The sequence below is a fragment of the Embiotoca jacksoni genome, unplaced genomic scaffold, assembly GCF_022577435.1.
Source record: "Embiotoca jacksoni isolate LCO1_2020_lvr unplaced genomic scaffold, fEmbJac1.0.p SCAF_18, whole genome shotgun sequence".
In the NCBI taxonomy this organism is placed as follows: Eukaryota; Metazoa; Chordata; class Actinopteri; family Embiotocidae; genus Embiotoca; species Embiotoca jacksoni.
This window is the reverse complement of record NW_027185318.1, coordinates 1,705,800-1,732,293: the sequence shown is the minus strand read 5'-3', so window position 1 is coordinate 1,732,293 and position 26,494 is coordinate 1,705,800. Positions and strand designations below refer to the sequence as shown.

Genomic DNA, 26,494 nt, shown 5'->3' with positions numbered 1-26,494 from the left:
ATTATCTACACCGCTGTCTTCTGTCTTCACCCTGGAGTTTATTTAATCCCCGTTTTCTGTTTCAGACACCCTCACTCGTCCCTCCGCCGAGCGACCGGCAAAACTGAAGCCGTGATGCGAAGCTACGAGGTTACTTTAGTTCAAACACACTCGTACTACTTCCCCACATCACGCCGGCACGGCCGTCGGCTCGAGGAAGAGGATGTGGAGGTGGATGACAGTCGGCAGACAGACCGGAGTCTCATCAGCTGCACCCGATCAGGTGCAGAGGGGGTGATGATGTCAGCGAGGAGGGTGACTGTACACCACGATTCACAACCACACACACACACACACACACACACACACACACACTAAATCAGAATCACCTCTTGTTGGGAGGTTGGTACGTTATCACGAATCAGGAGTGAGCAATATTCATCCTCCCAAATCCATCACGACCGGGCTGGAATAATCATCCCCAGGACGAAAAAGAAAACGATGCTAAATAAAGAGAGGCAGCCTGAGGATAACCTTTTAATGACTTTTGAGGCCCGGTGTGTTTAAAAGGGACTATAATGTATAATGGGATAAGGGATGTATAATTTAGCAGCGCCCAAATTGGCACATTTACATTTCTCCATCCAGCAAAACCCCCAAAAACATTCAATTTAATTTCATATATACGAAAGAGAAATGCTTTTAATTCTCACTGCAAAGAAGCTGCACAGAGTGGATGTTTGGCAGTTTTGTTTTAAACATTGCAAAAATAATATGTCTGCAGATTACATTTCTGTCAGCTGACGGTTTCAGTTCTCCGGTTGTCGTTAAGGTTACGAGCCGAGAAGGTGCAGCAGGCTGTAGATGGATGAACCATGAAGCTGCCACGTTTTCATGTGTGGAGACAAATGTGAAGCTCTGGACACGAAATGCTGAGACGTGAAGTCTTCCAGGATGCTTTAATTCTCATACAAATGTCTTTATTTCTTTTATTTTTGTAATTGTTGAATATGATTTGTGCCTTTCAGAGGAAATGGCTCCACACATCGTGCCGGATGAGGCTCTGAAGCACGTTTCTACACAACCATCCTCAACATGTGGTCCTTTCAAAGCCGGGGTGGACAGCCTCGCCGAGGACAGATGGACAAACCGGGGTGGACAGCCTCGCCGAGGACAGATGGACAAACCGGGTGAAATTCAAAATCCCGAGGACAGGAAAAAAGGACACGAGACTGAGGCGCGTTTGAGGTTTGAGTTGCCGAAAGGAAAAGAAGTAACGGCCGCAATCTACCAAACGTTTGTTTGACTTTAGGCGCCTTTTTAAACCTAAACGAACAGAAATCACCGAAAGATTATTCCTCATTTTACAAACCTCTGAAATTAAGGCGTGAAGCGGCACTTACCTTCACTGCCTTGATCTCGGTATTTATAGGTTTGACTGCGAGTAAAGTCACCGCGTACTGCTCTGCGCCCTCTCCTCGTGCCATCGTTGCTGATGAGATGACGAAGTGATTGTTTTTTGTCCTTCCTCCACTATTGCCCTGTTTTTCCGTTTGTGCAGCCCAACGCCAGCTCACGGCATCACGCTGTGAGCTCAGCTGAAGTCCTGCTGTGCGCCATCCAGCTCATTCATTCGACCGCGCGACGTCATTCAAATGATGACGCGCACATCGCCTGTTTTAACGGTGGCGCCTTCGTTGCGGTAAGATTTTTGCACTTCCGGCTGTATCACCGGGTATTCATGACCCCTTCGATAAGCAAGAAACTGCTTAAGATGAGAGTAAATATCTCATCTGGGCTGTGAAAATCCCGTGTTACTCTTTCAACACGGTTTGTATAATAATATCATGATAAAATCAATGCAAATTCAAAATGGAACTCAGCCAGTTAAATGTCATTGAAAGACTCTAAAAACCAGTAACCTTTAAAATTTTGTATGATTTCAGATTTCTGTCTCTTTTTTGATTTTAGTTTATTATAGTTTACACTAAACACGAAATTACACTGAGTTGAAATAAATTTTAATTAAAATGAAAAAAAAAATTGAATTCAAAAACAAAATTGACTAAATTAAAAAGTATTTCACTATTGGATGCAAAGCACTGCAAGATAACTCTGTTGTGCAAACTGTGGTCATCTTCAGGACCAAAAAAACACTCATCTTTGGTTTTCTTATTTTCCAACCTAGTGCTGTGTTGCAACAGTGAAAAATAGCTGATTGTATCTGATACCTGTTCTCAAACCGTCCAAACAGGACCCTTATCGCTCATCTGTTTGCTTTCCCATTCAGCTCTATGACGCTATAAAATAAAACAAGATTACAGCATTTTATATGTAATGACACTCTGAAGTAATGCAGTGCTTTCCTTTTTGATACTAAATACAAACTTGTCGAAGAAAGTTAAGTAGGTTAATTAGGATTTGTTTGAACAAAAAACTGTGAAAATGCTTTAATACCACCACAAAACTTTGTTTTCCTCTGCTGCATGTGCTGATAGAGAATTTTCATACCGTCAGTTTTATTCAGCGTGTACTCTGAGCCTTGTGTGCTTGTTACTATTGTGTGCTATTTTATTTTTTTATGACCTTCTCTATTGAAAGGGAGACATTGTTCCTCTTGTTTCCAAATCTGCATGCTCACTATTCGTGCAAGCATTAAAAGGCAAAGACGAAGAAATGCTGCTGAAAGAAAACCACTAACCTTCCTTCCTGCTCATATTTAATCTTGTACTGCTAATCAGAAGTTTAAATATAATTCTGCATCTTGGTAAATACATTGTGCTGCTTCCCCTTTAAATAATTCACATAACTTAGACACACGTCACCCTGTAATGTAGTTTTTATTTGGCCTTGTAAAACTTGACTGCAGAGTTGAAAGCGCTGTGAAGACGTGCCTGTTGGTAACTGAATCAACATGATGCCGAGATCTGACTCGTTCAAAAGTCCAGTGTGAAATCCCAAGATATGGGGGAATCCTCCAGTAAAGCTAGTCTAGGTTATTTTCATGAAGACGATAATGAAATTAAATAACCGCCTCTTTCTACTCGGTGAGTGACATTTGAAAGACACTGTAAATCTACTTCCATTATGAACTGGGTTTCCCCCCTCCCTGAATACTGACCCAGCTGGAGGGAAACAAAGCCCACATGGTGAGCTGTTTCTGAGTCTGGGGAACTTAGCTGGTTTCATGACATACAATAACCTGAAACATCTTAATCCTGCTGATTTGTTCCCAGTAAAGGTAAAAGTGCCAAGAATAATGAAATCACGATGTAAATGAATAATGAGCACTACTTGGGTATGAGACATTTACTTTTCCATTTAGCTACAATTTAACTGAAATTAGTTTGGTTTTGTTCAAGGTGTAAAATCTCAAATTGTAAAATCTTATGTTGTGTCTCCAGATAGGTAGGACCCATCTGACTTCACTTCATGTTCTTTCATGTCTTCATGATATTGAAAATCATAGCGAGAGGTGTTGATGTTTCTGGCTCATCCGTTTGTCCATCCGTCCTTCTGTCCATCCGTACGTGAACACAGTATCTCAGGAACTCCTCCAGGGAGCAGTTTAACTTCTGAAATCTTTTCCCCCAACAGAGTAGTGCTCCTGAGAGCCTGAATGTTCATTCAAACAAGCAAGACAGCTCATCATCATCCGTTTTGTTTGTAAATTCTCAATCTTGCAGTAAATAAGAATTTTGGTTGAGAGACAAATGAAGTGGAATAAAATCTACAATGTTTAAATTTGAAAAGTAGCATGAAATTATAATTTCTCACTAAACTGGAATACTCCAGGAAAATATAAACATGTCAAAAATGAACTCAACTCGTTTCAAACTTTGAGTAGTTTTTCAATTTAAAACTGCCACCATGGCGCCATCCAGTGGACATTCAGTTTTCTGCCATAATGTACTGCAGAAATTGACAATTTGTGGGACCGGATTAGCTCACTGAAATGTATTCACTTCACTGTGTTTAGACTACCAAACTGCTTATGATTCACAAGAGACATTATTTAGAAAAGTTGTTCCCTCCTTTTTGGCTTGAGACCCTTTAAAATGACTCATCTCCTGCACATTGGACGCATCCAACCAAAATGATAATCCCCTCTTAACTTTGTTTCATTTCAGTAGTTTTTGTCCCTGAGAAAGTAAAACGAATATACATGATCACGAATAAAGCAAACATTCTTAGACCTGCCAATCTTACAATATTTCACCTGTCATATTTCTGTAGACGGCTCTTGAATGCAAAATATTTAGCCGTAAGGCTTGCCAGAGGCTGTCAATCATGACTCTGGAAAGCCTTTGTTGCTGATATTTATAGAAAGATTTTCATGAGAGATATAAGATTGACGGTTCTGTCAATAGCTACCATTTGAAGCAGTCAAAAGCGTATCACTTATGAGATCATCTTAAGATCTCACAATCAGAACAATGTTGATTACTCATTGAATTTGATCACACCCTGTTCTGTAACACTGATGTTCAGACACAAGCCATTCCTGAGGTTCAATTTAACTGACTCAAATACTTCATTTTAAGTATTTATCAAAGTGTTTTTACTTTATACTTCCATTTCCCTTAATTTGAGACGGAAACATTGTTCTTTTCACTCTTAACATCCTGATTTCACGTAAAGAAATATGCAGGCCAGTTAAGGATCATCTTATAAAATCATATACCTTTGGAGATTCAACTATGCAGCAAAATATATGAAATTAGTTCCATTCTGCCCCTTTCACAATAATATATTAGTAATTAATACCACAAGCAGTGATATGCGGGGCCTTGCATATGCTGCGCGTCAGTGAGCCAAATGGTCCCGGCATCCTTAAAAAAATGAAAGAAAAGTCATGCAAAAATATGTCGTTCAAAATGCGAAATAAAAAGTGATAGTATCGCATGCCGTCCGAAACTGAAAAAAAAGTCATAGCATAGTATGCCGTCCGAAATTTAACAAAAAGTCAGACTATAGCATGTGGTCCAAAATACAAAAAAACATGTACTATACCATGTCATCCAAAATATGAAAAAAAAAAAAATGTAATAGCATGTCATCCGAAATATCATAAAGTCAGTCATGTCGTCTAAAATGTGACTTTTTTTTCGGGCAAAAAAATGTAAAATACTTATGACCACAGTATGTCGTCTAAAATATGAAGAGAAAGTTATAGCATAGTATGTTGTCCAAAACATCATGCACAATAATAAAAAAAATTCGTCCAAAAAAAAATCACAAAAAAGTCATGCTATAATATGATTTTTTTTATTCTGCCGAAAAAAAATTAAAAATACTTAAGACTACAATATGTTGTCTAAAATATGAAGAGAAAGTTATACCATAGTATGTTGTCCATAACATCATGCAAAATAATAAAAAAAAATTCGTCCAACAAATCACAAAAAAGTCATGCTATAGCATGATTTTTTTTTTCTGCCAAAAAAAATTAAAAATACGTAAGATGACAGTATGTTGTCTAAAATATGAAGAGAAAGTTTTACCATAGTATGTCGTCCAAAACATCATGCTATAGTATGACTTTTTTTTGGTCCAAAAAAAATCACAAAAGTCATGCTATAGTGTGACTTTTTTTTTCTGCCAAAAAAATTAAAAATACTTAAGACTACAGTATGTTGTCTAAAATATGAAGAGAAAGTTATACCACAGTATGTCGTCCATAACATCAATCAAAATAATAAAAAAATTAGTCCACAAAATGGCAATAAAGTCATGCTATAGTATGACTTTTTTTTTCTGCCGAAAAAATAAAAAATACTTAAGACTACAGTATGTTGTCTAAAATATGAAGAGAAAGTTATACCACAGTATGTCGTCCAAAACATCAATCAAAACAATAAAAAAATTAATCCAAAAAATGGCAATAAAGTCATGCTATAGTTTGACTTTTTTTTTCTGCCGAAAAAATTAAAAATACTTAAGACTACAGTATGTTGTCTAAAATATGAAGAGAAAGTTTTACCATAGTATGTCGTCCAAAACATCATCCTATAGTATGACATTTTTTTGGTCCAAAAAACGGCAAAAAAAAGTCAGGCTATAGTATGACTTTTTTTTCAGCCAAAAAAATTAAAAATACTTAAGACTACAGTATGTTGTCTAAAATATGAAGAGAAAGTTTTACCATAGTATGTTGTCCATAACATCAATCAAAATAATAAAAAAATTCGTCCAAAAAATGGCAATAAAGTCATGCTATAGTATGACTTTTTTTTTCTGCCGAAAAAATTAAAAATACTTAAGACTACAGTATGTTGTCTAAAATATGAAGAGAAAGTTATACCACAGTATGTCGTCCAAAACATCAATCAAAACAATAAAAAAATTAATCCAAAAAACGGCAAAAAAGTCATGCTATAGTATGACTTTTTTTTTCTGCCAAAAAAATTAAAAATACTTAAGACTACAGTATGTTGTCTAAAATATGAAGAGAAAGTTATACCACAGTATGTCGTCCATAACATCAATCAAAATAATAAAAAAATTAGTCCACAAAATGGCAAAAAAGTCATGCTATAGTATGACTTTTTTTTTCTGCCGAAAAAATTAAAAATACTTAAGACTACAGTATGTTGTCTAAAATATGAAGAGAAAGTTATACCATAGTATGTCGTCCAAAACATCAATCAAAATAATAAAAAAATTAGTCCACAAAATGGCAAAAAAGTCATGCTATAGTATGACTTTTTTTTTCTGCCGAAAAAATTAAAAATACTTAAGACTACAGTATGTTGTCTAAAATATGAAGAGAAAGTTTTACCATAGTATGTCGTCCAAAACATCATCCTATAGTATGACATTTTTTTGGTCCAAAAAAAAGATCACAAAAGTCATGCTATAGTGTGACTTTTTTTTCTACCAAAAAAATTAAAAATACTTAAGACTACAGTATGTTGTCTAAAATATGAAGAGAAAGTTTTACCATAGTATGTCGTCCATAACATCAATCAAAATAATAAAAAAATTAGTCCACAAAATGGCAAAAAAGTCATGCTATAGTATGACTTTTTTTTTTCTGCCGAAAAAATTAAAAATACTTAAGACTACAGTATGTTGTCTAAAATATGAAGAGAAAGTTTTACAATAGTATGTCGTCCAAAACATCATCCTATAGTATGACATTTTTTTGGTCCAAAAAAAAGATCACAAAAGTCATGCTATAGTGTGACTTTTTTTTCTACCAAAAAAATTAAAAATACTTAAGACTACAGTATGTTGTCTAAAATATGAAGAGAAAGTTTTACCATAGTATGTCGTCCAAAACATCATCCTATAGTATGACATTTTTTTGGTCCAAAAAACGGCAAAAAAAAGTCAGGCTATAGTATGACTTTTTTTTTCTGCCGAAAAAATTAAAAATACTTAAGACTACAGTATGTTGTCTAAAATATGAAGAGAAAGTTATACCACAGTATGTCGTCCAAAACATCAATCAAAACAATAAAAAAATTAATCCAAAAAACGGCAAAAAAGTCATGCTATATTATGATTTTTTTTTTCTGCCAAAAAAATTAAAAATACGTAAGATGACAGTATGTTGTCTAAAATATGAAGAGAAAGTTTTACCATAGTATGTCGTCCAAAACATCATCCTATAGTATGACATTTTTTTGGTCCAAAAAATGGCAAAAAAAGTCAGGCTATAGTATGACTTTTTTTTTTCTGCCGAAAAAATTAAAAATACTTAAGACTACAGTATGTTGTCTAAAATATGAAGAGAAAGTTATACCATAGTATGTCGTCCAAAACATCATGCAAAATAATAAAAAAAATTCGTCCAAAAAATGGCAAAAAAGTCATGCTATATTATGACATTTTTTTGGTCCAAAAAATTGCAAAAAAGTCAGGCTATAGTATGACTTTTTTTTTCTGCCGAAAAAATAAAAAATACTTAAGACTACAGTATGTTGTCTAAAATATGAAGAGAAAGTTATACCATAGCTATGTCATCCATAACATCAATCAAAATAATAAAAAAATTAGTCCACAAAATGGCAAAAAAGTCATGCTATAGTATGACTTTTTTTTTCTGCCAAAAAAATTAAAAATACTTAAGACTACAGTATGTTGTCTAAAATATGAAGAGAAAGTTATACCACAGTATGTCGTCCAAAACATCAATCAAAACAATAAAAAAATTAATCCAAAAAACGGCAAAAAAGTCATGCTATATTATGATTTTTTTTTTTCTGCCAAAAAAATTAAAAATACGTAAGATGACAGTATGTTGTCTAAAATATGAAGAGAAAGTTATACCATAGTATGTCGTCCATAACATCATGCAAAATAATAAAAAAAATTTGTCCAAAAAATTGCAAAAAAGTCATGCTATAGTATGACTTTTTTTTCTGACAAAAAAATTAAAAATACTTAAGACTACAGTATGTTGTCTAAAATATGAAGAGAAAGTTTTACCATAGTATGTCGTCCATAACATCAATCAAAATAATAAAAAAATTAGTCCACAAAATGGCAAAAAAGTCATGCTATAGTATGACTTTTTTTTTCTGCCGAAAAAATTAAAAATACTTAAGACTACAGTATGTTGTCTAAAATATGAAGAGAAAGTTTTACAATAGTATGTCGTCCAAAACATCATCCTATAGTATGACATTTTTTTGGTCCAAAAAAAAGATCACAAAAGTCATGCTATAGTGTGACTTTTTTTTCTACCAAAAAAATTAAAAATACTTAAGACTACAGTATGTTGTCTAAAATATGAAGAGAAAGTTTTACCATAGTATGTCGTCCAAAACATCATCCTATAGTATGACATTTTTTTGGTCCAAAAAACGGCAAAAAAAAGTCAGGCTATAGTATGACTTTTTTTTCAGCCAAAAAAATTAAAAATACTTAAGACTACAGTATGTTGTCTAAAATATGAAGAGAAAGTTTTACCATAGTATGTTGTCCATAACATCAATCAAAATAATAAAAAAATTCGTCCAAAAAATGGCAATAAAGTCATGCTATAGTATGACTTTTTTTTTCTGCCGAAAAAATTAAAAATACTTAAGACTACAGTATGTTGTCTAAAATATGAAGAGAAAGTTATACCACAGTATGTCGTCCAAAACATCAATCAAAACAATAAAAAAATTAATCCAAAAAACGGCAAAAAAGTCATGCTATATTATGATTTTTTTTTTCTGCCAAAAAAATTAAAAATACGTAAGATGACAGTATGTTGTCTAAAATATGAAGAGAAAGTTTTACCATAGTATGTCGTCCAAAACATCATCCTATAGTATGACATTTTTTTGGTCCAAAAAATGGCAAAAAAAGTCAGGCTATAGTATGACTTTTTTTTTTCTGCCGAAAAAATTAAAAATACTTAAGACTACAGTATGTTGTCTAAAATATGAAGAGAAAGTTATACCATAGTATGTCGTCCAAAACATCATGCAAAATAATAAAAAAAATTCGTCCAAAAAATGGCAAAAAAGTCATGCTATATTATGACATTTTTTTGGTCCAAAAAATTGCAAAAAAGTCAGGCTATAGTATGACTTTTTTTTTCTGCCGAAAAAATAAAAAATACTTAAGACTACAGTATGTTGTCTAAAATATGAAGAGAAAGTTATACCATAGCTATGTCATCCATAACATCAATCAAAATAATAAAAAAATTAGTCCACAAAATGGCAAAAAAGTCATGCTATAGTATGACTTTTTTTTTCTGCCAAAAAAATTAAAAATACTTAAGACTACAGTATGTTGTCTAAAATATGGAGAGAAAGTTATACCACAGTATGTCGTCCAAAACATCAATCAAAACAATAAAAAAATTAATCCAAAAAACGGCAAAAAAGTCATGCTATATTATGATTTTTTTTTTTCTGCCAAAAAAATTAAAAATACGTAAGATGACAGTATGTTGTCTAAAATATGAAGAGAAAGTTATACCATAGTATGTCGTCCATAACATCATGCAAAATAATAAAAAAAATTCGTCCAAAAAATTGCAAAAAAGTCATGCTATAGTATGACTTTTTTTTCTGACAAAAAAATTAAAAATACTTAAGACTACAGTATGTTGTCTAAAATATGAAGAGAAAGTTATACCACAGTATGTCGTCCATAACATCATGCAAAATAATAAAAAAGAATTAGTCCACAAAATGGCAATAAAGTCATGCTATAGTATGACTTTTTTTTTCTGCCGAAAAAATTAAAATTACTTAAGACTACAGTATGTTGTCTAAAATATGAAGAGAAAGTTATACCATAGTATGTTGTCCATAACATCAATCAAAATAATAAAAAAAATAGTCCACAAAATGGCAATAAAGTCATGCTATAGTTTGACTTTGTCACATTTACGACTATATGCATGATGTTTGATTTACATCATGGACTACATGCATGATAACATGCATAAGTTAGTCCTCCATGTTATGGATGACATATTTTAATTTACTTATTACTATGCAGGAACATGCAAATTCCACATAGAAAGTCCCAGGCGGGATCGAACCGGGGACCTCGAGATTGTGAGACGACGACACTGACAACTGCACCATTGTGCTGCATGACATAACTTCAACGGAAGTCATACTTATAGAATGTCGTCCAAAATATGACCAAAAAGTCATACTATAGCATGTCGTCCAAAATATGACCAAATAGTCATGCCATAGCATGTCGTTCAAAATATGATGTCATACTTTGGACAACATGCTATGGTATGACTTTTTATCACATTTTGGACAACATTAAAGAAATATGATATACGTGCTATTTCTGACGACATGCTATAAGTATGACTTTCGTTAAAGTTAAGTTAGCCAGCAGGGTGGCGCAGCTGTCAGCGTTGTTGTCTCGCAGTCCGAAGGTCATTGGTTCAATTCCCGCCTCTGACAGTCTATGTTGTATTTGCATCCTTCTGCAAAACTAATAACTTAAAAGTCCAGTTTATCGTCCATAACATGGATGACTAACTTATGCCTGTAGTCCATAATGTGAAACATTTCATTCAACAAGAATCCTCCACACACAAAGTTCCAGGCCCCCTGTCAGCGCTGGCTTGGAACTGCACCATTTTGCTGCCTTTATTGCATGCTTGTCTGACTTATATGACTTTTAAACATGTTAGGGAAGAGAGATCAACAGTGCGGTGGTTGTCACGGTTGCCTCCCAGTCAGAAGGTTCCAGGTTCGAGCCTCGCTCTGGAAATGATGACATTAACATCAAGATGTAAAGTCACGTCAAGGGCAAGAATCGAACCTGGAACCTTCTGACTGGAAGGCGACAACACTAACCACTCCACCACAGTACCTTCTGCCATAAAATGTTTAAAAGTCATATAAGTGATGTAAGTCAGACAAACATGCAATAAAGGCCACACAACTCTGCAGTCGCTAGTGTCGTCGTCTCACTATCAGGAAGTACTCGCTTCGATCAGGGGCTTGGAACTCTGTCTGTGGTGGATTGCATGTTCTTGCTTGAAGTGTGACTTTGTCACATTTACGACTATATGCATGATGTTTGATTTACATCATGGACTACATGCATGATAACATGCATAAGTTAGTCCTCCATGTTATGGATGACATATTTTAATTTACTTATTACTATGCAGGAACATGCAAATTCCACATAGAAAGTCCCAGGCCGGGATCGAACCGGGGACCTCGAGATTGTGAGACGACGACACTGACAACTGCACCATTGTGCTGCACGACATAACTTCAACGGAAGTCATACTTATAGAATGTCGTCCAAAATATGACCAAAAAGTCATACTATAGCATGTCGTCCAAAATATGACCAAATAGTCATGCCATAGCATGTCGTTCAAAATATGATGTCATACTTTGGACAACATGCTATGGTATGACTTTTTATCACATTTTGGACAACATTAAAGAAATATGATATACGTGCTATTTCTGACGACATGCTATAAGTATGACTTTCGTTAAAGTTAAGTTAGCCAGCAGGGTGGCGCAGCTGTCAGCGTTGTTGTCTCGCAGTCCGAAGGTCATTGGTTCAATTCCCACCTCTGACAGTCTGTGTTGAATTTGCTTCTTTCTGCAAAACTAATAACTTAAAAGTCCAGTTTATCGTCCATAACATGGATGACTAACTTATGCCTGTAGTCCATAATGTGAAACATTTCATTCAACAAGAATCCTCCACACACAAAGTTCCAGGCCCCCTGTCAGCGCTGGCTTGGAACTGCACCATTTTGCTGCCTTTATTGCATGCTTGTCTGACTTATATGACTTTTAAACATGTTAGGGAAGAGAGATCAACAGTGCGGTGGTTGTCACGGTTGCCTCCCAGTCAGAAGGTTCCAGGTTCGAGCCTCGCTCTGGAAATGATGACATTAACATCAAGATGTAAAGTCACGTCAAGGGCAAGAATCGAACCTGGAACCTTCTGACTGGAAGGCGACAACACTAACCACTCCACCACAGTACCTTCTGCCATAAAATGTTTAAAAGTCATATAAGTGATGTAAGTCAGACAAACATGCAATAAAGGCCACACAACTCCGCAGTCGCTAGTGTCGTCGTCTCACTATCAGGAAGTACTCGCTTCGATCAGGGGCTTGGAACTCTGTCTGTGGTGGATTGCATGTTCTTGCTTGAAGTGTGACTTTGTCACATTTACGACTATATGCATGATGTTTGATTTACATCATGGACTACATGCATGATAACATGCATAAGTTAGTCCTCCATGTTATGGATGACATATTTTAATTTACTTATTACTATGCAGGAACATGCAAATTCCACATAGAAAGTCCCAGGCCGGGATCGAACCGGGGACCTCGAGATTGTGAGACGACGACACTGACAACTGCACCATTGTGCTGCACGACATAACTTCAACGGAAGTCATACTTATAGAATGTCGTCCAAAATATGACCAAAAAGTCATACTATAGCATGTCGTCCAAAATATGACCAAATAGTCATGCCATAGCATGTCGTTCAAAATATGATGTCATACTTTGGACAACATGCTATGGTTTGACTTTTTATCACATTTTGGACAACATTAAAGAAATATGATATACGTGCTATTTCTGACGACATGCTATAAGTATGACTTTCGTTAAAGTTAAGTTAGCCAGCAGGGTGGCGCAGCTGTCAGCGTTGTTGTCTCGCAGTCCGAAGGTCATTGGTTCAATTCCCACCTCTGACAGTCTGTGTTGAATTTGCTTCTTTCTGCAAAACTAATAACTTAAAAGTCCAGTTTATCGTCCATAACATGGATGACTAACTTATGCCTGTAGTCCATAATGTGAAACATTTCATTCAACAAGAATCCTCCACACACAAAGTTCCAGGCCCCCTGTCAGCGCTGGCTTGGAACTGCACCATTTTGCTGCCTTTATTGCATGCTTGTCTGACTTATATGACTTTTAAACATGTTAGGGAAGAGAGATCAACAGTGCGGTGGTTGTCACGGTTGCCTCCCAGTCAGAAGGTTCCAGGTTCGAGCCTCGCTCTGGAAATGATGACATTAACATCAAGATGTAAAGTCACGTCAAGGGCAAGAATCGAACCTGGAACCTTCTGACTGGAAGGCGACAACACTAACCACTCCACCACAGTACCTTCTGCCATAAAATGGTTAAAAGTCATATAAGTGATGTAAGTCAGACAAACATGCAATAAAGGCCACACAACTCTGCAGTCGCTAGTGTCGTCGTCTCACTATCAGGAAGTACTCGCTTCGATCAGGGGCTTGGAACTCTGTCTGTGGTGGATTGCATGTTCTTGCTTGAAGTGTGACTTTGTCACATTTACGACTATATGCATGATGTTTGATTTACATCATGGACTACATGCATGATAACATGCATAAGTTAGTCCTCCATGTTATGGATGACATATTTTAATTTACTTATTACTATGCAGGAACATGCAAATTCCACATAGAAAGTCCCAGGCGGGATCGAACCGGGGACCTCGAGATTGTGAGACGACGACACTGACAACTGCACCATTGTGCTGCATGACATAACTTCAACGGAAGTCATACTTATAGAATGTCGTCCAAAATATGACCAAAAAGTCATACTATAGCATGTCGTCCAAAATATGACCAAATAGTCATGCCATAGCATGTCGTTCAAAATATGATGTCATACTTTGGACAACATGCTATGGTATGACTTTTTATCACATTTTGGACAACATTAAAGAAATATGATATACGTGCTATTTCTGACGACATGCTATAAGTATGACTTTCGTTAAAGTTAAGTTAGCCAGCAGGGTGGCGCAGCTGACAGCGTTGTTGTCTCGCAGTCCGAAGGTCATTGGTTCAATTCCCACCTCTGACAGTCTGTGTTGAATTTGCTTCTTTCTGCAAAACTAATAACTTAAAAGTCCAGTTTATCGTCCATAACATGGATGACTAACTTATGCCTGTAGTCCATAATGTGAAACATTTCATTCAACAAGAATCCTCCACACACAAAGTTCCAGGCCCCCTGTCAGCGCTGGCTTGGAACTGTACCATTTTGCTGCCTTTATTGCATGCTTGTCTGACTTATATGACTTTTAAACATGTTAGGGAAGAGAGATCAACAGTGCGGTGGTTGTCACGGTTGCCTCCCAGTCAGAAGGTTCCAGGTTCGAGCCTCGCTCTGGAAATGATGACATTAACATCAAGATGTAAAGTCACGTCAAGGGCAAGAATGGAACCTGGAACCTTCTGACTGGAAGGCGACAACACTAACCACTCCACCACAGTACCTTCTGCCATAAAATGTTTAAAAGTCATATAAGTGATGTAAGTCAGACAAACATGCAATAAAGGCCACACAACTCTGCAGTCGCTAGTGTCGTCGTCTCACTATCAGGAAGTACTCGCTTCGATCAGGGGCTTGGAACTCTGTCTGTGGTGGATTGCATGTTCTTGCTTGAAGTGTGACTTTGTCACATTTACGACTATATGCATGATGTTTGATTTACATCATGGACTACATGCATGATAACATGCATAAGTTAGTCCTCCATGTTATGGATGACATATTTTAATTTACTTATTACTATGCAGGAACATGCAAATTCCACATAGAAAGTCCCAGGCGGGATCGAACCGGGGACCTCGAGATTGTGAGACGACGACACTGACAACTGCACCATTGTGCTGCATGACATAACTTCAACGGAAGTCATACTTATAGAATGTCGTCCAAAATATGACCAAAAAGTCATACTATAGCATGTCGTCCAAAATATGACCAAATAGTCATGCCATAGCATGTCGTTCAAAATATGATGTCATACTTTGGACAACATGCTATGGTTTGACTTTTTATCACATTTTGGACAACATTAAAGAAATATGATATACGTGCTATTTCTGACGACATGCTATAAGTATGACTTTCGTTAAAGTTAAGTTAGCCAGCAGGGTGGCGCAGCTGTCAGCGTTGTTGTCTCGCAGTCCGAAGGTCATTGGTTCAATTCCCGCCTCTGACAGTCTATGTTGTATTTGCATCCTTCTGCAAAACTAATAACTTAAAAGTCCAGTTTATCGTCCATAACATGGATGACTAACTTATGCCTGTAGTCCATAATGTGAAACATTTCATTCAACAAGAATCCTCCACACACAAAGTTCCAGGCCCCCTGTCAGCGCTGGCTTGGAACTGCACCATTTTGCTGCCTTTATTGCATGCTTGTCTGACTTATATGACTTTTAAACATGTTAGGGAAGAGAGATCAACAGTGCGGTGGTTGTCACGGTTGCCTCCCAGTCAGAAGGTTCCAGGTTCGAGCCTCGCTCTGGAAATGATGACATTAACATCAAGATGTAAAGTCACGTCAAGGGCAAGAATCGAACCTGGAACCTTCTGACTGGAAGGCGACAACACTAACCACTCCACCACAGTACCTTCTGCCATAAAATGGTTAAAAGTCATATAAGTGATGTAAGTCAGACAAACATGTACTAAAGGCCACACAACTCTGCAGTTGCTCGTGTCGTCGTCTCACTATCAGGAAGTACTCGTTTCGATCAGGGGCTTGGAACTCTGTCTGTGGTGGATTGCATGTTCTTGCTTGAAGTGTGACTTTGTCACATTTACGACTATATGCATGATGTTTGATTTACATCATGGACTACATGCATGATAACATGCATAAGTTAGTCCTCCATGTTATGGATGACATATTTTAATTTACTTATTACTATGCAGGAACATGCAAATTCCACATAGAAAGTCCCAGGCCGGGATCGAACCGGGGACCTCGAGATTGTGAGACGACGACACTGACAACTGCACCATTGTGCTGCACGACATAACTTCAACGGAAGTCATACTTATAGAATGTCGTCCAAAATATGACCAAAAAGTCATACTATAGCATGTCGTCCAAAATATGACCAAATAGTCATGCCATAGCATGTCGTTCAAAATATGATGTCATACTTTGGACAACATGCTATGGTTTGACTTTTTATCACATTTTGGACAACATTAAAGAAATATGATATACGTGCTATTTCTGACGACATGCTATAAGTATGACTTTCGTTAAAGTTAAGTTAGCCAGCAGGGTGGCGCAGCTGTCAGCGTTGTTGTCTCGCAGTCCGAAGGTCATTGGTTCAATTCCCGCCTCTGACAGTCTATGTTGTATTTGCATCCTTCTGCAAAACTAATAACTTAAAAGTCCAGTTTATCGTCCATAACATGGATGACTAACTTATGCCTGTAGTCCATAATGTGAAACATTTCATTCAACAAGAATCCTCCACACACAAAGTTCCAGGCCCCCTGTCAGCGCTGGCTTGGAACTGCACCATTTTGCTGCCTTTATTGCATGCTTGTCTGACTTATATGACTTTTAAACATGTTAGGGAAGAGAGATCAACAGTGCGGTGGTTGTCACGGTTGCCTCCCAGTCAGAAGGTTCCAGGTTCGAGCCTCGCTCTGGAAATGATGACATTAACATCAAGATGTAAAGTCACGTCAAGGGCAAGAATGGAACCTGGAACCTTCTGACTGGAAGGCGACAACACTAACCACTCCACCACAGTACCTTCTGCCATAAAATGTTTAAAAGTCATATAAGTGATGTAAGTCAGACAAACATGCAATAAAGGCCACACAACTCTGCAGTCGCTAGTGTCGTCGTCTCACTATCAGGAAGTACTCGCTTCGATCAGGGGCTTGGAACTCTGTCTGTGGTGGATTGCATGTTCTTGCTTGAAGTGTGACTTTGTCACATTTACGACTATATGCATGATGTTTGATTTACATCATGGACTACATGCATGATAACATGCATAAGTTAGTCCTCCATGTTATGGATGACATATTTTAATTTACTTATTACTATGCAGGAACATGCAAATTCCACATAGAAAGTCCCAGGCCGGGATCGAACCGGGGACCTCGAGATTGTGAGACGACGACACTGACAACTGCACCATTGTGCTGCATGACATAACTTCAACGGAAGTCATACTTATAGCATGTATGTTTCTTTTACATCATAGACTACATGCATAAGTTAGTCGTCCATATTTTGTCATACTATAGTATGACTTTTTTTTCTGCCAAAAAAATGTAAAATACTTAAGACTACAGTATGTCATACTTCTTTAATGTCGTCCGAAATATGATTAAAAAAAAAGTCACACGATAAGTTAGAATGACATGCTATAGTAAGACTTTATATTCATATTTTGGACGACATGCTACAGTATTACTTTTTTGTCATGTCCAAAAAGTGATAAAAAAGTCAAAAAGTCAAAAGTCCAAAATATGACAAAAAAGTCCTACTATACCATGTCTTCATAATGACTTTCATTTGGCCACGCCCTCTCGCGAATCCACTGCGATATGTCAATTTTTCACCTCAACTGACGCGGGTTCTAAGTTTCATGAGTTTTTGAATATGTTAAAGCCGGCAAAAAGGCGATTAAGCTTAGTGAACGAGAATAATAGGGAAGAAGATTTCCTTGAAGAAAAATAGGCCTTTCGCACCATTCGGTGCTCGGGCCCTAACGACGATCAAATATAGCTAAGAGGGGCCATTTCCTGCATCATGAGTATTTTGTCAGTTTTGAAGTAAATATTGCTGATAACACTTCTGTATTATCTGGATTTTTCAACATTTTGAATGCAATGGTCAGGCACTATAATTTCTACTTTTATTCAGATATGCCTCCTTCGTTCTCTCCTCCCTCTTCCCCCTGTCATCCCACAGTAGCAGTTAGTCGAGTCCGACGTCATCGGTTTTATTTACACTTGGCAAACACCAGGTGGCAGCCTCAGTCAGTCCGCATCTGCAGGGAGGAGGCAGTGGTTGCACTTTAAAAGTCTTATCAAGAGATAAATCTCTGTCATCATTACACTTACACGCATTAGTACTTTTTTTTAATTTATATTCCAACATTTTTTTGGCTTGCAGATTGTAATTTTACCAAACCAATATATTTTCGGCATTTGTTAATGCTATTTAATAATTTGAGGTCAGTTCAGGAACTTAGATTTCAGTCATATCTAAGGATATTTTTCAGTCGTGCAACACTTTGCTGAGGAAAAGACAAGTGGTAAGATCAACAGATCAAGCCTGATGTGTTTGTGGTTTGACCGATAGATATCTCTGGTATGTGAAAGGTTAGCAGGTAAAACATGCACCCTGCTGATCACACTCTTGTGGTATTTTGAGGGTGGTGGGGTGTCAGAAGATGCTGTTTTACATCCCAGGGGAGCAATAACACTAGTGTGAATTATTTGTGCTATCTGTCTCATCTGCATGGCTTTTTCTCTGTGTGCCAGTTGACTGGCCCCATTTTTAAACCTGCTTCAGATTGTGTGTGTGTGTGTGTGTTTTTAGTTGAGAGAAGGGGTCAGAGGTCAGGGTGAGGAGGTTCCCGTGTGTCACGAAGGTCGTGGGGAAAAGCAGGACACCCCCTTGTAAAGCACATGGGGACAATTCCACAGACAGTCCCTGAAAAACCATCAAAATTCCTGCACTGCATTGTGTTGGATGTTCTGCAGGAGGCTGAGAGGGTGTTACATGAGGACTCTGTTGAGGTGGATCCCCACCCCCACCCCCACCCCTCCAGCAACCCCTTTTTACTACCCTCACACATATGCTACTATAACAATACAGAACAATGGTGGGTACTTGAAGTTAAGCTGTGAACTGACTTGGGGAGCTGGCTATTGTTGGTGTTAAGCATTGTTGCCCCCACAATGTTCCCGCACAGGAAAATATCTCAAGTTTTAATGGCGGGACAGGAAAAAAGAGAAGGCACTCATCTGAATTTTATGGGAGCAGTATAAAGCAGCATTTTTCTTTCTTCTCTTTGGCAGGGATGAAATACTCCTAACATAGCAGACTGAGGGTTGGTCCACTGTGTAATTACGTGAAGTGGGCTGTGATCTTTGCTCTGTGGGCAAAAGAACTCCAGAATCACATCAGTGAAGCAGCTCTCTTATTTAAAGATGTTCAAACTTGTTTCTGATTTAGGACACAACATCATCAACATTCACAAGATTTGAACAAGAAGGCAACATTTAAAAATTATTACAACAACATATTCGAACAACACAAATAGTCTTAGATTGTATGAGATCCAAGTTGTAATAGAGCAAAATAGCATTTTATGAGACTTTAATGTCTCATGTCTTGGCTGTGAAATCGTGAGTTCAAGCACTAAACTTTGATTAAAACATAGTTTAAGACTGAAGAAGTATAAGTTTGCAAAATGTGATGATAACTGGGCAAACAGAGGACGATCTTGTGATGTGATCAAAAGCTCCAGAAGAGTTTCTAAATGGGCCGTGTTGTGAGATTTCTTTTTGTTGGCCTCAGTTTTTAGAAGAATTAACTTTCAATCTCAAGTTGTGTGTCCTTGAAATCCCCAGAAAATGTGATCATCCGCAGTTATGTGACAACCAGCCAAACTCCAGCTAAGAAGATCTTCTGATTCAGTCAAACTTTCTGGAACAGCTGCTGACGGGACTTTATGGTCAGACTATTTTGTCACGTGAAAATCCTAAACACAGACTTTTGCCAGTCTACTTGTGTAAACTCTTAAATGTACATTTCACTAATGCTACAGTAATATGACCGGCTGCTGTGGAATCAACCAAAAATATATCTGTAGTCAAGAAAAATTAGACTTGATTCCTTTGCACACTTCAAAGTCTGAGAGTAGTCATCAAAGTTGAGTCACAAGTCTTTTTGGATTTTCTCAAGTTGAGTCTTCATTTACGAGATTCATGAGTCAAATCCCCCCAAGTCTGTTATAATATTAAAAACAATCACTATTGCCTTCAGTGCACTTTAAGCATTTACCAGACCTGAACAGGCCACCTAATCAGAGGCCACCTAATCAGAGGCCACCTAATCAGAGGCCAGTTAATCAGAGGCCACCTAATCAGAGGCCAGTTAATCAGAGGCCACCTAATCAGAGGCCACCTAATCAGAGGCCACCTAATCAGAGGCCACCTAATCAGAGGCCAGTTAATCAGAGGCCAGTTAATCAGAGGCCAGTTAATCAGAGGCCACCTAATCAGAGGCCAGTTAATCAGAGGCCACCTAATCAGAGGCCAGTTAATCAGAGGCCACCTAATCAGAGGCCAGTTAATCAGAGGCCGCCTAATCAGAGGCATGTGTTTAACCTCAGGTCGGTCGCAGTCAACAGATGTCCATCATTAATCAGAGTCTGTAACTTGATCTGAGATACTGCAGGTTTCATCTCGTCCACTGAGATGATTAATTAAGAAGACGTCCACGCTGTGGACCAAACGGATCAATATGTTTGGAGGACTGGGGTGATGTATGATTTTGACCTGACGTTGTCTTGTCACGAGATGTTGGTGAACTCTGACCTTTTGCTTGCCACTGAGAATAAAGCATTTATTCGCACCATTCAATATAAAGACGAATCATGTCTCCTGATTCAACATGATTACACCACGGTCAGTATTAACATTAATGAGATGTTTCAGGTCAGTGAGTGCACGTGTTTTATGGGGTTGGTCTTTTACTAGATGTTGCTGTGGCCTGTTAATAAGAATTAAAGAGCAAATAAAACAAAGTTTGTTTTAGACATTGCTGCTGAAGAAGCTTTCTCTCACTGCTAAGTTGATTATTCACTCAGATGTTTTAGCATCTGAATGTTGGCTGGCCAAGTGTTGGGCTCTTTTGGGTTTAAATGCAGGTCAGTTAAAGATTCGTATCCCGCCCAACTATCTGGAGATGTTTCACAGCTGGGAGGAGAACACGTCTATTACACTCTATTTACCTCTGATGATTATGGAAATACAGATCGATTTACATTGAATTCTGGCCCTTTTTAACACATTGAGTACTTTTAACACCAATTCAGGTTCCCAAAACAGCTTCACACCCACTCAGGTCAAGCTGTATGTAGAGGAACTCAGACATTCACAGGAGTTTCAATCAGTCTGAGTCAACTAAACATCAGACAAGAGACGCATGCCGAGTTTCACTACTTTGTGTTTAGTCTCAAATAAATTATACCGTTATAATGAAATATTGGCTGAGTGTAATGTGAGGTTTATCATGCTGGGGTGCAGTGGTGCAAGATGGATCCTTTAAGTAAATGCACCAATACTACAATGTAGAAACTACTCAATGAGTCCTGCATATACAACTGTATATGTTGGAAAAGTACTAAATCTGCCTCAATTATTACAAGTATGCAGATAAATATCATAACATTATAAATTATTAGGGCTGCAGTTATCCATTGTGTTAATAAATATATTGCTCAGTTCAATACAATAATTGTCTTAATATTTGCTCAATGAAATTTCAAAAAACAGTAAAATACTACTCACAGCTTTCTAAAGCCTGGTGATGTCTTCAAATATCTCGTTTTGTCCAGTCAGCAACATTCAGTTTACTGACATAAGAGGTTTGGACAAAGAAAAACAGCAAACCCTCAGTTGGAAAGCTGCAAATCGAGGCAAAATGGTTTACTTATTATATAAAAAAATGTCCAGACCCTAATCTACTATAAATCCTGAGAGCAGCAATAAAACAAAGTTTGTTTTAAACATTGCTGTTGAAGAAGCTTTCTCTCACTGCTAAGTAGATTATTCACTCAGATGTTTTAGCATCTGAATGTTGGCTGGCCAAGTGTTGGGCTCTTTTGGATTTAAATGCAGGTCAGTTAAAGATTCGTATCCCGCCCAACTATCTGGAGATGTTTCACAGCTGGGAGGAGAACACGTCTATTACACTCTATTTACCTCTGATGATTATGGAAATACAGATCGATTTACATTGAATTCTGGCCCTTTTTAACACATTGAGTACTTTTAACACCAATTCAGGTTCCCAAAACAGCTTCACACCCACTCAGGTCAAACTGTATGAAGAGGAACTCAGACATTCACAGGAGTTTCAATCAGTCTGAGTCAACTAAACATCAGACGTGAGATGTCTGAGAAAATACTGGTCACAGCTTTCTAAAGCCTGGTGATGTCTTCAAATATCTTGTTTTGTCCAGTCAGCAACGTTCAGTTTACTGACATAAGAGGTTAGGACAAAGAAAAACAGCAAACCCTCAGTTTCATGCCGAGTTTCACTACTTTGTGTTTAGTCTCAAATAAATTATACTGTTATAATGAAATACTGGCTGAGTGTAATGTGAGGTTTATCATGCTGGGGTGCAGTGGTGCAAGATGGATCCTTTAAGTAAATGCACCAATACTACAATGTAGAAACTACTCAATGAGTCCTGCATATACAACTGTATATGTTGGAAAAGTACTAAATCTGCCTCAATTATTACAAGTATGCAGATAAATATCATAATATTATAAATTATTAGGGCTGCAGTTACCCATTGTGTTAATAAATATATTGCTATCCAATACAATAATTGTCTTAATATTTGCTTAATGAAATATTTTTTTTAAAAAACAGTAAAATACTGCTCACAGCTTTCTAAAGCCTGGTGATGTCTTCAAATATCTCGTTTTGTCCAGTCAGCAACATTCAGTTTACTGACATAAGAGGTTTGGACAAAGAAAAACAGCAAACCCTCAGTTGGAAAGCTGCAAATCGAGGCAAAATGGTTTACTTATTATATACATTTTTTTCCCAGACCCTAATCTACTATAAATCCTGAGAGCAGCAATATGGGTAATAAAATAAGTGTCAGTTATTGTGCGTTTGTAGCCGGGGCGGGGCCGTGCGCCTCCCCCCGCCCTGGTGCAAATGAAGGGCCTTACCCGGATCTGCCGCTGCAGATATTTCGCTCCGCCCTGCACTCTACGGCTTTATAACAGGATATCTCACTGGCGCGAAAAACGCACTGTGTGGCTTTATATTACACGTTGTGGGGCGGATCTGGTGACTGTTGTCGGAGCCCCGGCGTTTTTTTTGGATCTTTTTTTTTTGTGACTCAACTGAAACAAAAGTACGGACTGCGTCTCATCGTTGTATTCGGTAACATCTCGAACATCTCGGACACTTCTACCCATTTATCTCCGTGAGCAGCGGACTATTGGATCTTTGGCTGCCTAGGGGTTTTTCAATGCCCTGAATTTCGCAGTGGGAATTTGCGGTGAGTAGTTTTATTCTAGTGTGTGCCGGTGAAAGTTCCCAATTCCGTCCTTTAGGTTTCACCCTCCGTGGCTGTGAAGCACTTTTATTCTTTCAAAGACCGCGCTATGGAACAAAGCGCTGCTGCGCACAGTTCAGGAAACACATCCTGGTGCATTACTTTTACGCAGTTATCTGGTGTCTTCTCCTTTTCCATTCACAACCTGCTGTGACTTCTAGTTTACGCCTCGCCTGTATATAACTCGATTATGTAATAACCCCGTGTGCCCGAACAGCCTGAGTCCATCACTGCAAAGAGACCATCCGCAAGATGCAATAAATTATTAATGTGGTCCCATTTGTGGAAAGTAGGCTGTTCGGGGAATGTGATGTCCTATTCTAGTATCCCATTAGATGGATACCTGATACTTCTGATGGGAACTATTTGCTAATCTCTGATATTTCCTCTGTGCTCATGCAGGACGTTCTTCAGAGGCCACTGGGGTCATTCGAGCATTTCTGGGAATAAACTCGAAAGGATTTTATTAGCTGGAAACATGGACTACAGCTGTTACGAGCACTATTTTTTCGATGGTTTCGACACTGAGGAGGATTTTTACAAGTCCACCGCACCAAGCGAGGACATATGGAAAAAGTTCGAGCTGGTGCCCACCCCTCCCATGTCTCCCACCCGGACTCTGAGCGGTGCCTCTCTGTACCTCTCGCCTGGAGAAAAGCTCAGCTGGCTGACCAAAGTGCTGGGTCAGGACGACGACTACGAGAGTCAGTTCATCCCAGACACGAAGAATCTGTTCGGTAACCTCAGTTCTCACATCATCAAGGACTGCATGTGGAGTGGTTTCTCTGCCAGCAAGCAGCTGGAGAAGGTCAACGCGAGAGTGTCAGCTGCGGTGCAGACCTGTGTGCAGTCGGTGGCCCAGATCTCCGTGAGACCGAGCAAAGCGCAGTGCGTCTCGCCAGGTGGCCAGCACGCCACCGCGGCGGCAGATTGCGTCGACCCGGCTGCCGTCTTCACCCTCCCCGCAAGCAGCTGCAGGAAGCCGGCGTCGTCTGGCTCCGAGTCTCGCTCCGAGTCCTCTGGTAAGGAAGCAGCCATGCTCTAAATTGCCCCACCCTGCCCTGCCTCAGAATTATATTGCCCACTAACAATGCGTAATTTGGAAAACTGGGCTGCTGTTGCATAACTGCGGTCTGTGTTGCAGTGGGTTTATCAAGTGCAAAAGAGTCAAGTCACCTTAGAGCTGGATTTTTACTCCTGCTTTATCAATGCAACACATGCTTTCCCCCTGAATATCCATGCATTCTTTTAAAACCCGCGCCCCCATATCACTTTTACTAGAAGCCCCCTCCCCATTTCTTTATCTTCCCAAGCTCTGCATTACAATCACAGTGCGGTAGAGGGGAGGGGTGACCCAGGCCAGATGATTTATCACTACACACACACACGTTGACAGACCGTGAGAGTCAGTCTTTCACGTGTCCCAAAACTAGGGAATGCCCCCTGCCAGCAGGTCTCATTTAAATTGAAGATGAATGCTCAGTGACAAAAGCCTCAATTCCTGCAAAGAACTGAGATTTGCTTGCTTGGTGAAGGAATGCACTTCCTCATTGCTAGTTTAGTGAAATTTTGATCTAGTTTGACTCTTTTGTAGGAGCTTTTAAATTATGTTGTAAAAGATGTGTCTTACATGTGAACCTTTTCTATGTGTATTGATGAAATATTTTCTTGTCGAACGACAGATGATGAAGAGGAAATAGATGTAGTCACTGTGGAGAGCAAGCAGAACCAGGAGCGACTGGTGAATGTCCGAAAACCGATCACCATCAGGATCCGTGCAGACCAATGCCCCAAGAAGTTTCACATGTTGGTCCACCGGCAGCAGCACAACTATGCTGCCCGCGCCCCAGACAGTGAGCCTGAAGAGGATGACGATGATGAAGACGAAGAAGAAGAGTATGAAAAAGAGCCTCAGAGCAAGCGTACCTGCAAAACATCCTGCCAGCAGTCAGGTTCTTCGCCTCACGCCTCCCGGCCGGCATCCCCCTCAGAGACTCCACAAAGTTCAGACACAGAGGACATCGACCGCAGACGGAACCACAACTTCCTGGAGAGGAAGAGGAGGAACGACCTTCGATCTCGCTTCCTCGCGCTGCGGGATCAGATCCCCGGCCTGGAGTCGGCCAAGACGCCGAAGGTGGCCATCCTGACCCAGGCGACGGAGTACCTCACGGAGCTGCACACCAAGGAGAGGCGGCAGCTGCAGGAGAAGAAACGCCTCCGATCCAAACAACAGCAGCTTCTCCGCAGATTAGCTGAACTCAAGCGCTCTTGAGAATCCAAACAAGTGTGCTTCCCTAAAAATCTGCCTCATTCAGTCACAAACTTTCGAGTTACCTGTCACTTTTGAAAAGCTGTTGTTTTTTCAGATCAAAATGCCTCATGTAAATAGCTTTTGAGTTTTGTTTTTTAATCCATTCACATGGCTTTGGGCTTCCTGTGACCTGACTGCTGACCTGTGAACCGGTTTTGGGGAGGAACAGTGTGCTTTTTTTCTTTTTTGTTCTGAACAGGGAGTTAAAACATGATTTTTATAGCTATGACCAAGATATTTCCTGGTATGCTGTGATGTGAAATTGCGTGCTAATAGTTTACCAGTGTACATAAGTGTGAATGAGTCAGCTCCTGGTTTGTTTGGTTTTGTATTGCTGATTTTTTGATGCACATATTGTTCTGTAGATAATATCCTGAAGACAAAACCCAGAATTGTCAGAGCTTCGATCCTCTGTATGGGATGCCACCAGGCACACGGAGCTTCTATTTTGTTAAGAAAATAGGGAAAAAAATGGAAAAAGTTGCACTGCTGTACTTTATATTCACACGTCACTTTGTGATTTCAATGCTTCTCTTGATTTTTAAAGCATGCTAACGTCAACAGCATCATTAAATTTTGATACCA

At 38.7% G+C, this 26,494-nt stretch overlaps 2 protein-coding genes across 3 annotated transcripts in view; one reads left to right on the top strand and one right to left on the bottom strand.

Annotated features, from left to right (window-relative positions):
• LOC138199763 (sodium-dependent lysophosphatidylcholine symporter 1-B-like) overlaps positions 1–1,467 on the bottom strand; it is a 12,616-nt gene extending 11,149 nt beyond the window's left edge. Inside the window, exon 1 of the mRNA XM_069151948.1 lies at positions 1,383–1,467. Coding sequence (XP_069008049.1) covers positions 1,383–1,466 — 84 coding nt within the window. The 5' untranslated portion in view covers position 1,467. The remainder of the gene's footprint in view (positions 1–1,382) is intronic.
• The window catches only part of LOC138199764 (protein L-Myc-1b-like), a 26,609-nt gene extending 115 nt beyond the window's left edge, over positions 1–26,494 (top strand). Inside the window, exons 2-5 of one of the 2 annotated variants that reach the window (XM_069151950.1) lie at positions 66–1,227; positions 1,541–1,681; positions 23,998–24,617; positions 25,278–26,494. In XM_069151950.1, coding sequence (XP_069008051.1) covers positions 1,635–1,681; positions 23,998–24,617; positions 25,278–25,870 — 1,260 coding nt within the window. In that variant the 5' untranslated portion in view covers positions 66–1,227; positions 1,541–1,634 and the 3' untranslated portion in view covers positions 25,871–26,494. Of the gene's footprint in view, positions 1–65; positions 1,228–1,540; positions 1,682–23,182; positions 23,539–23,997; positions 24,618–25,277 lie in introns of those variants that run through there. The other variant, XM_069151951.1, reaches the window with a different exon arrangement.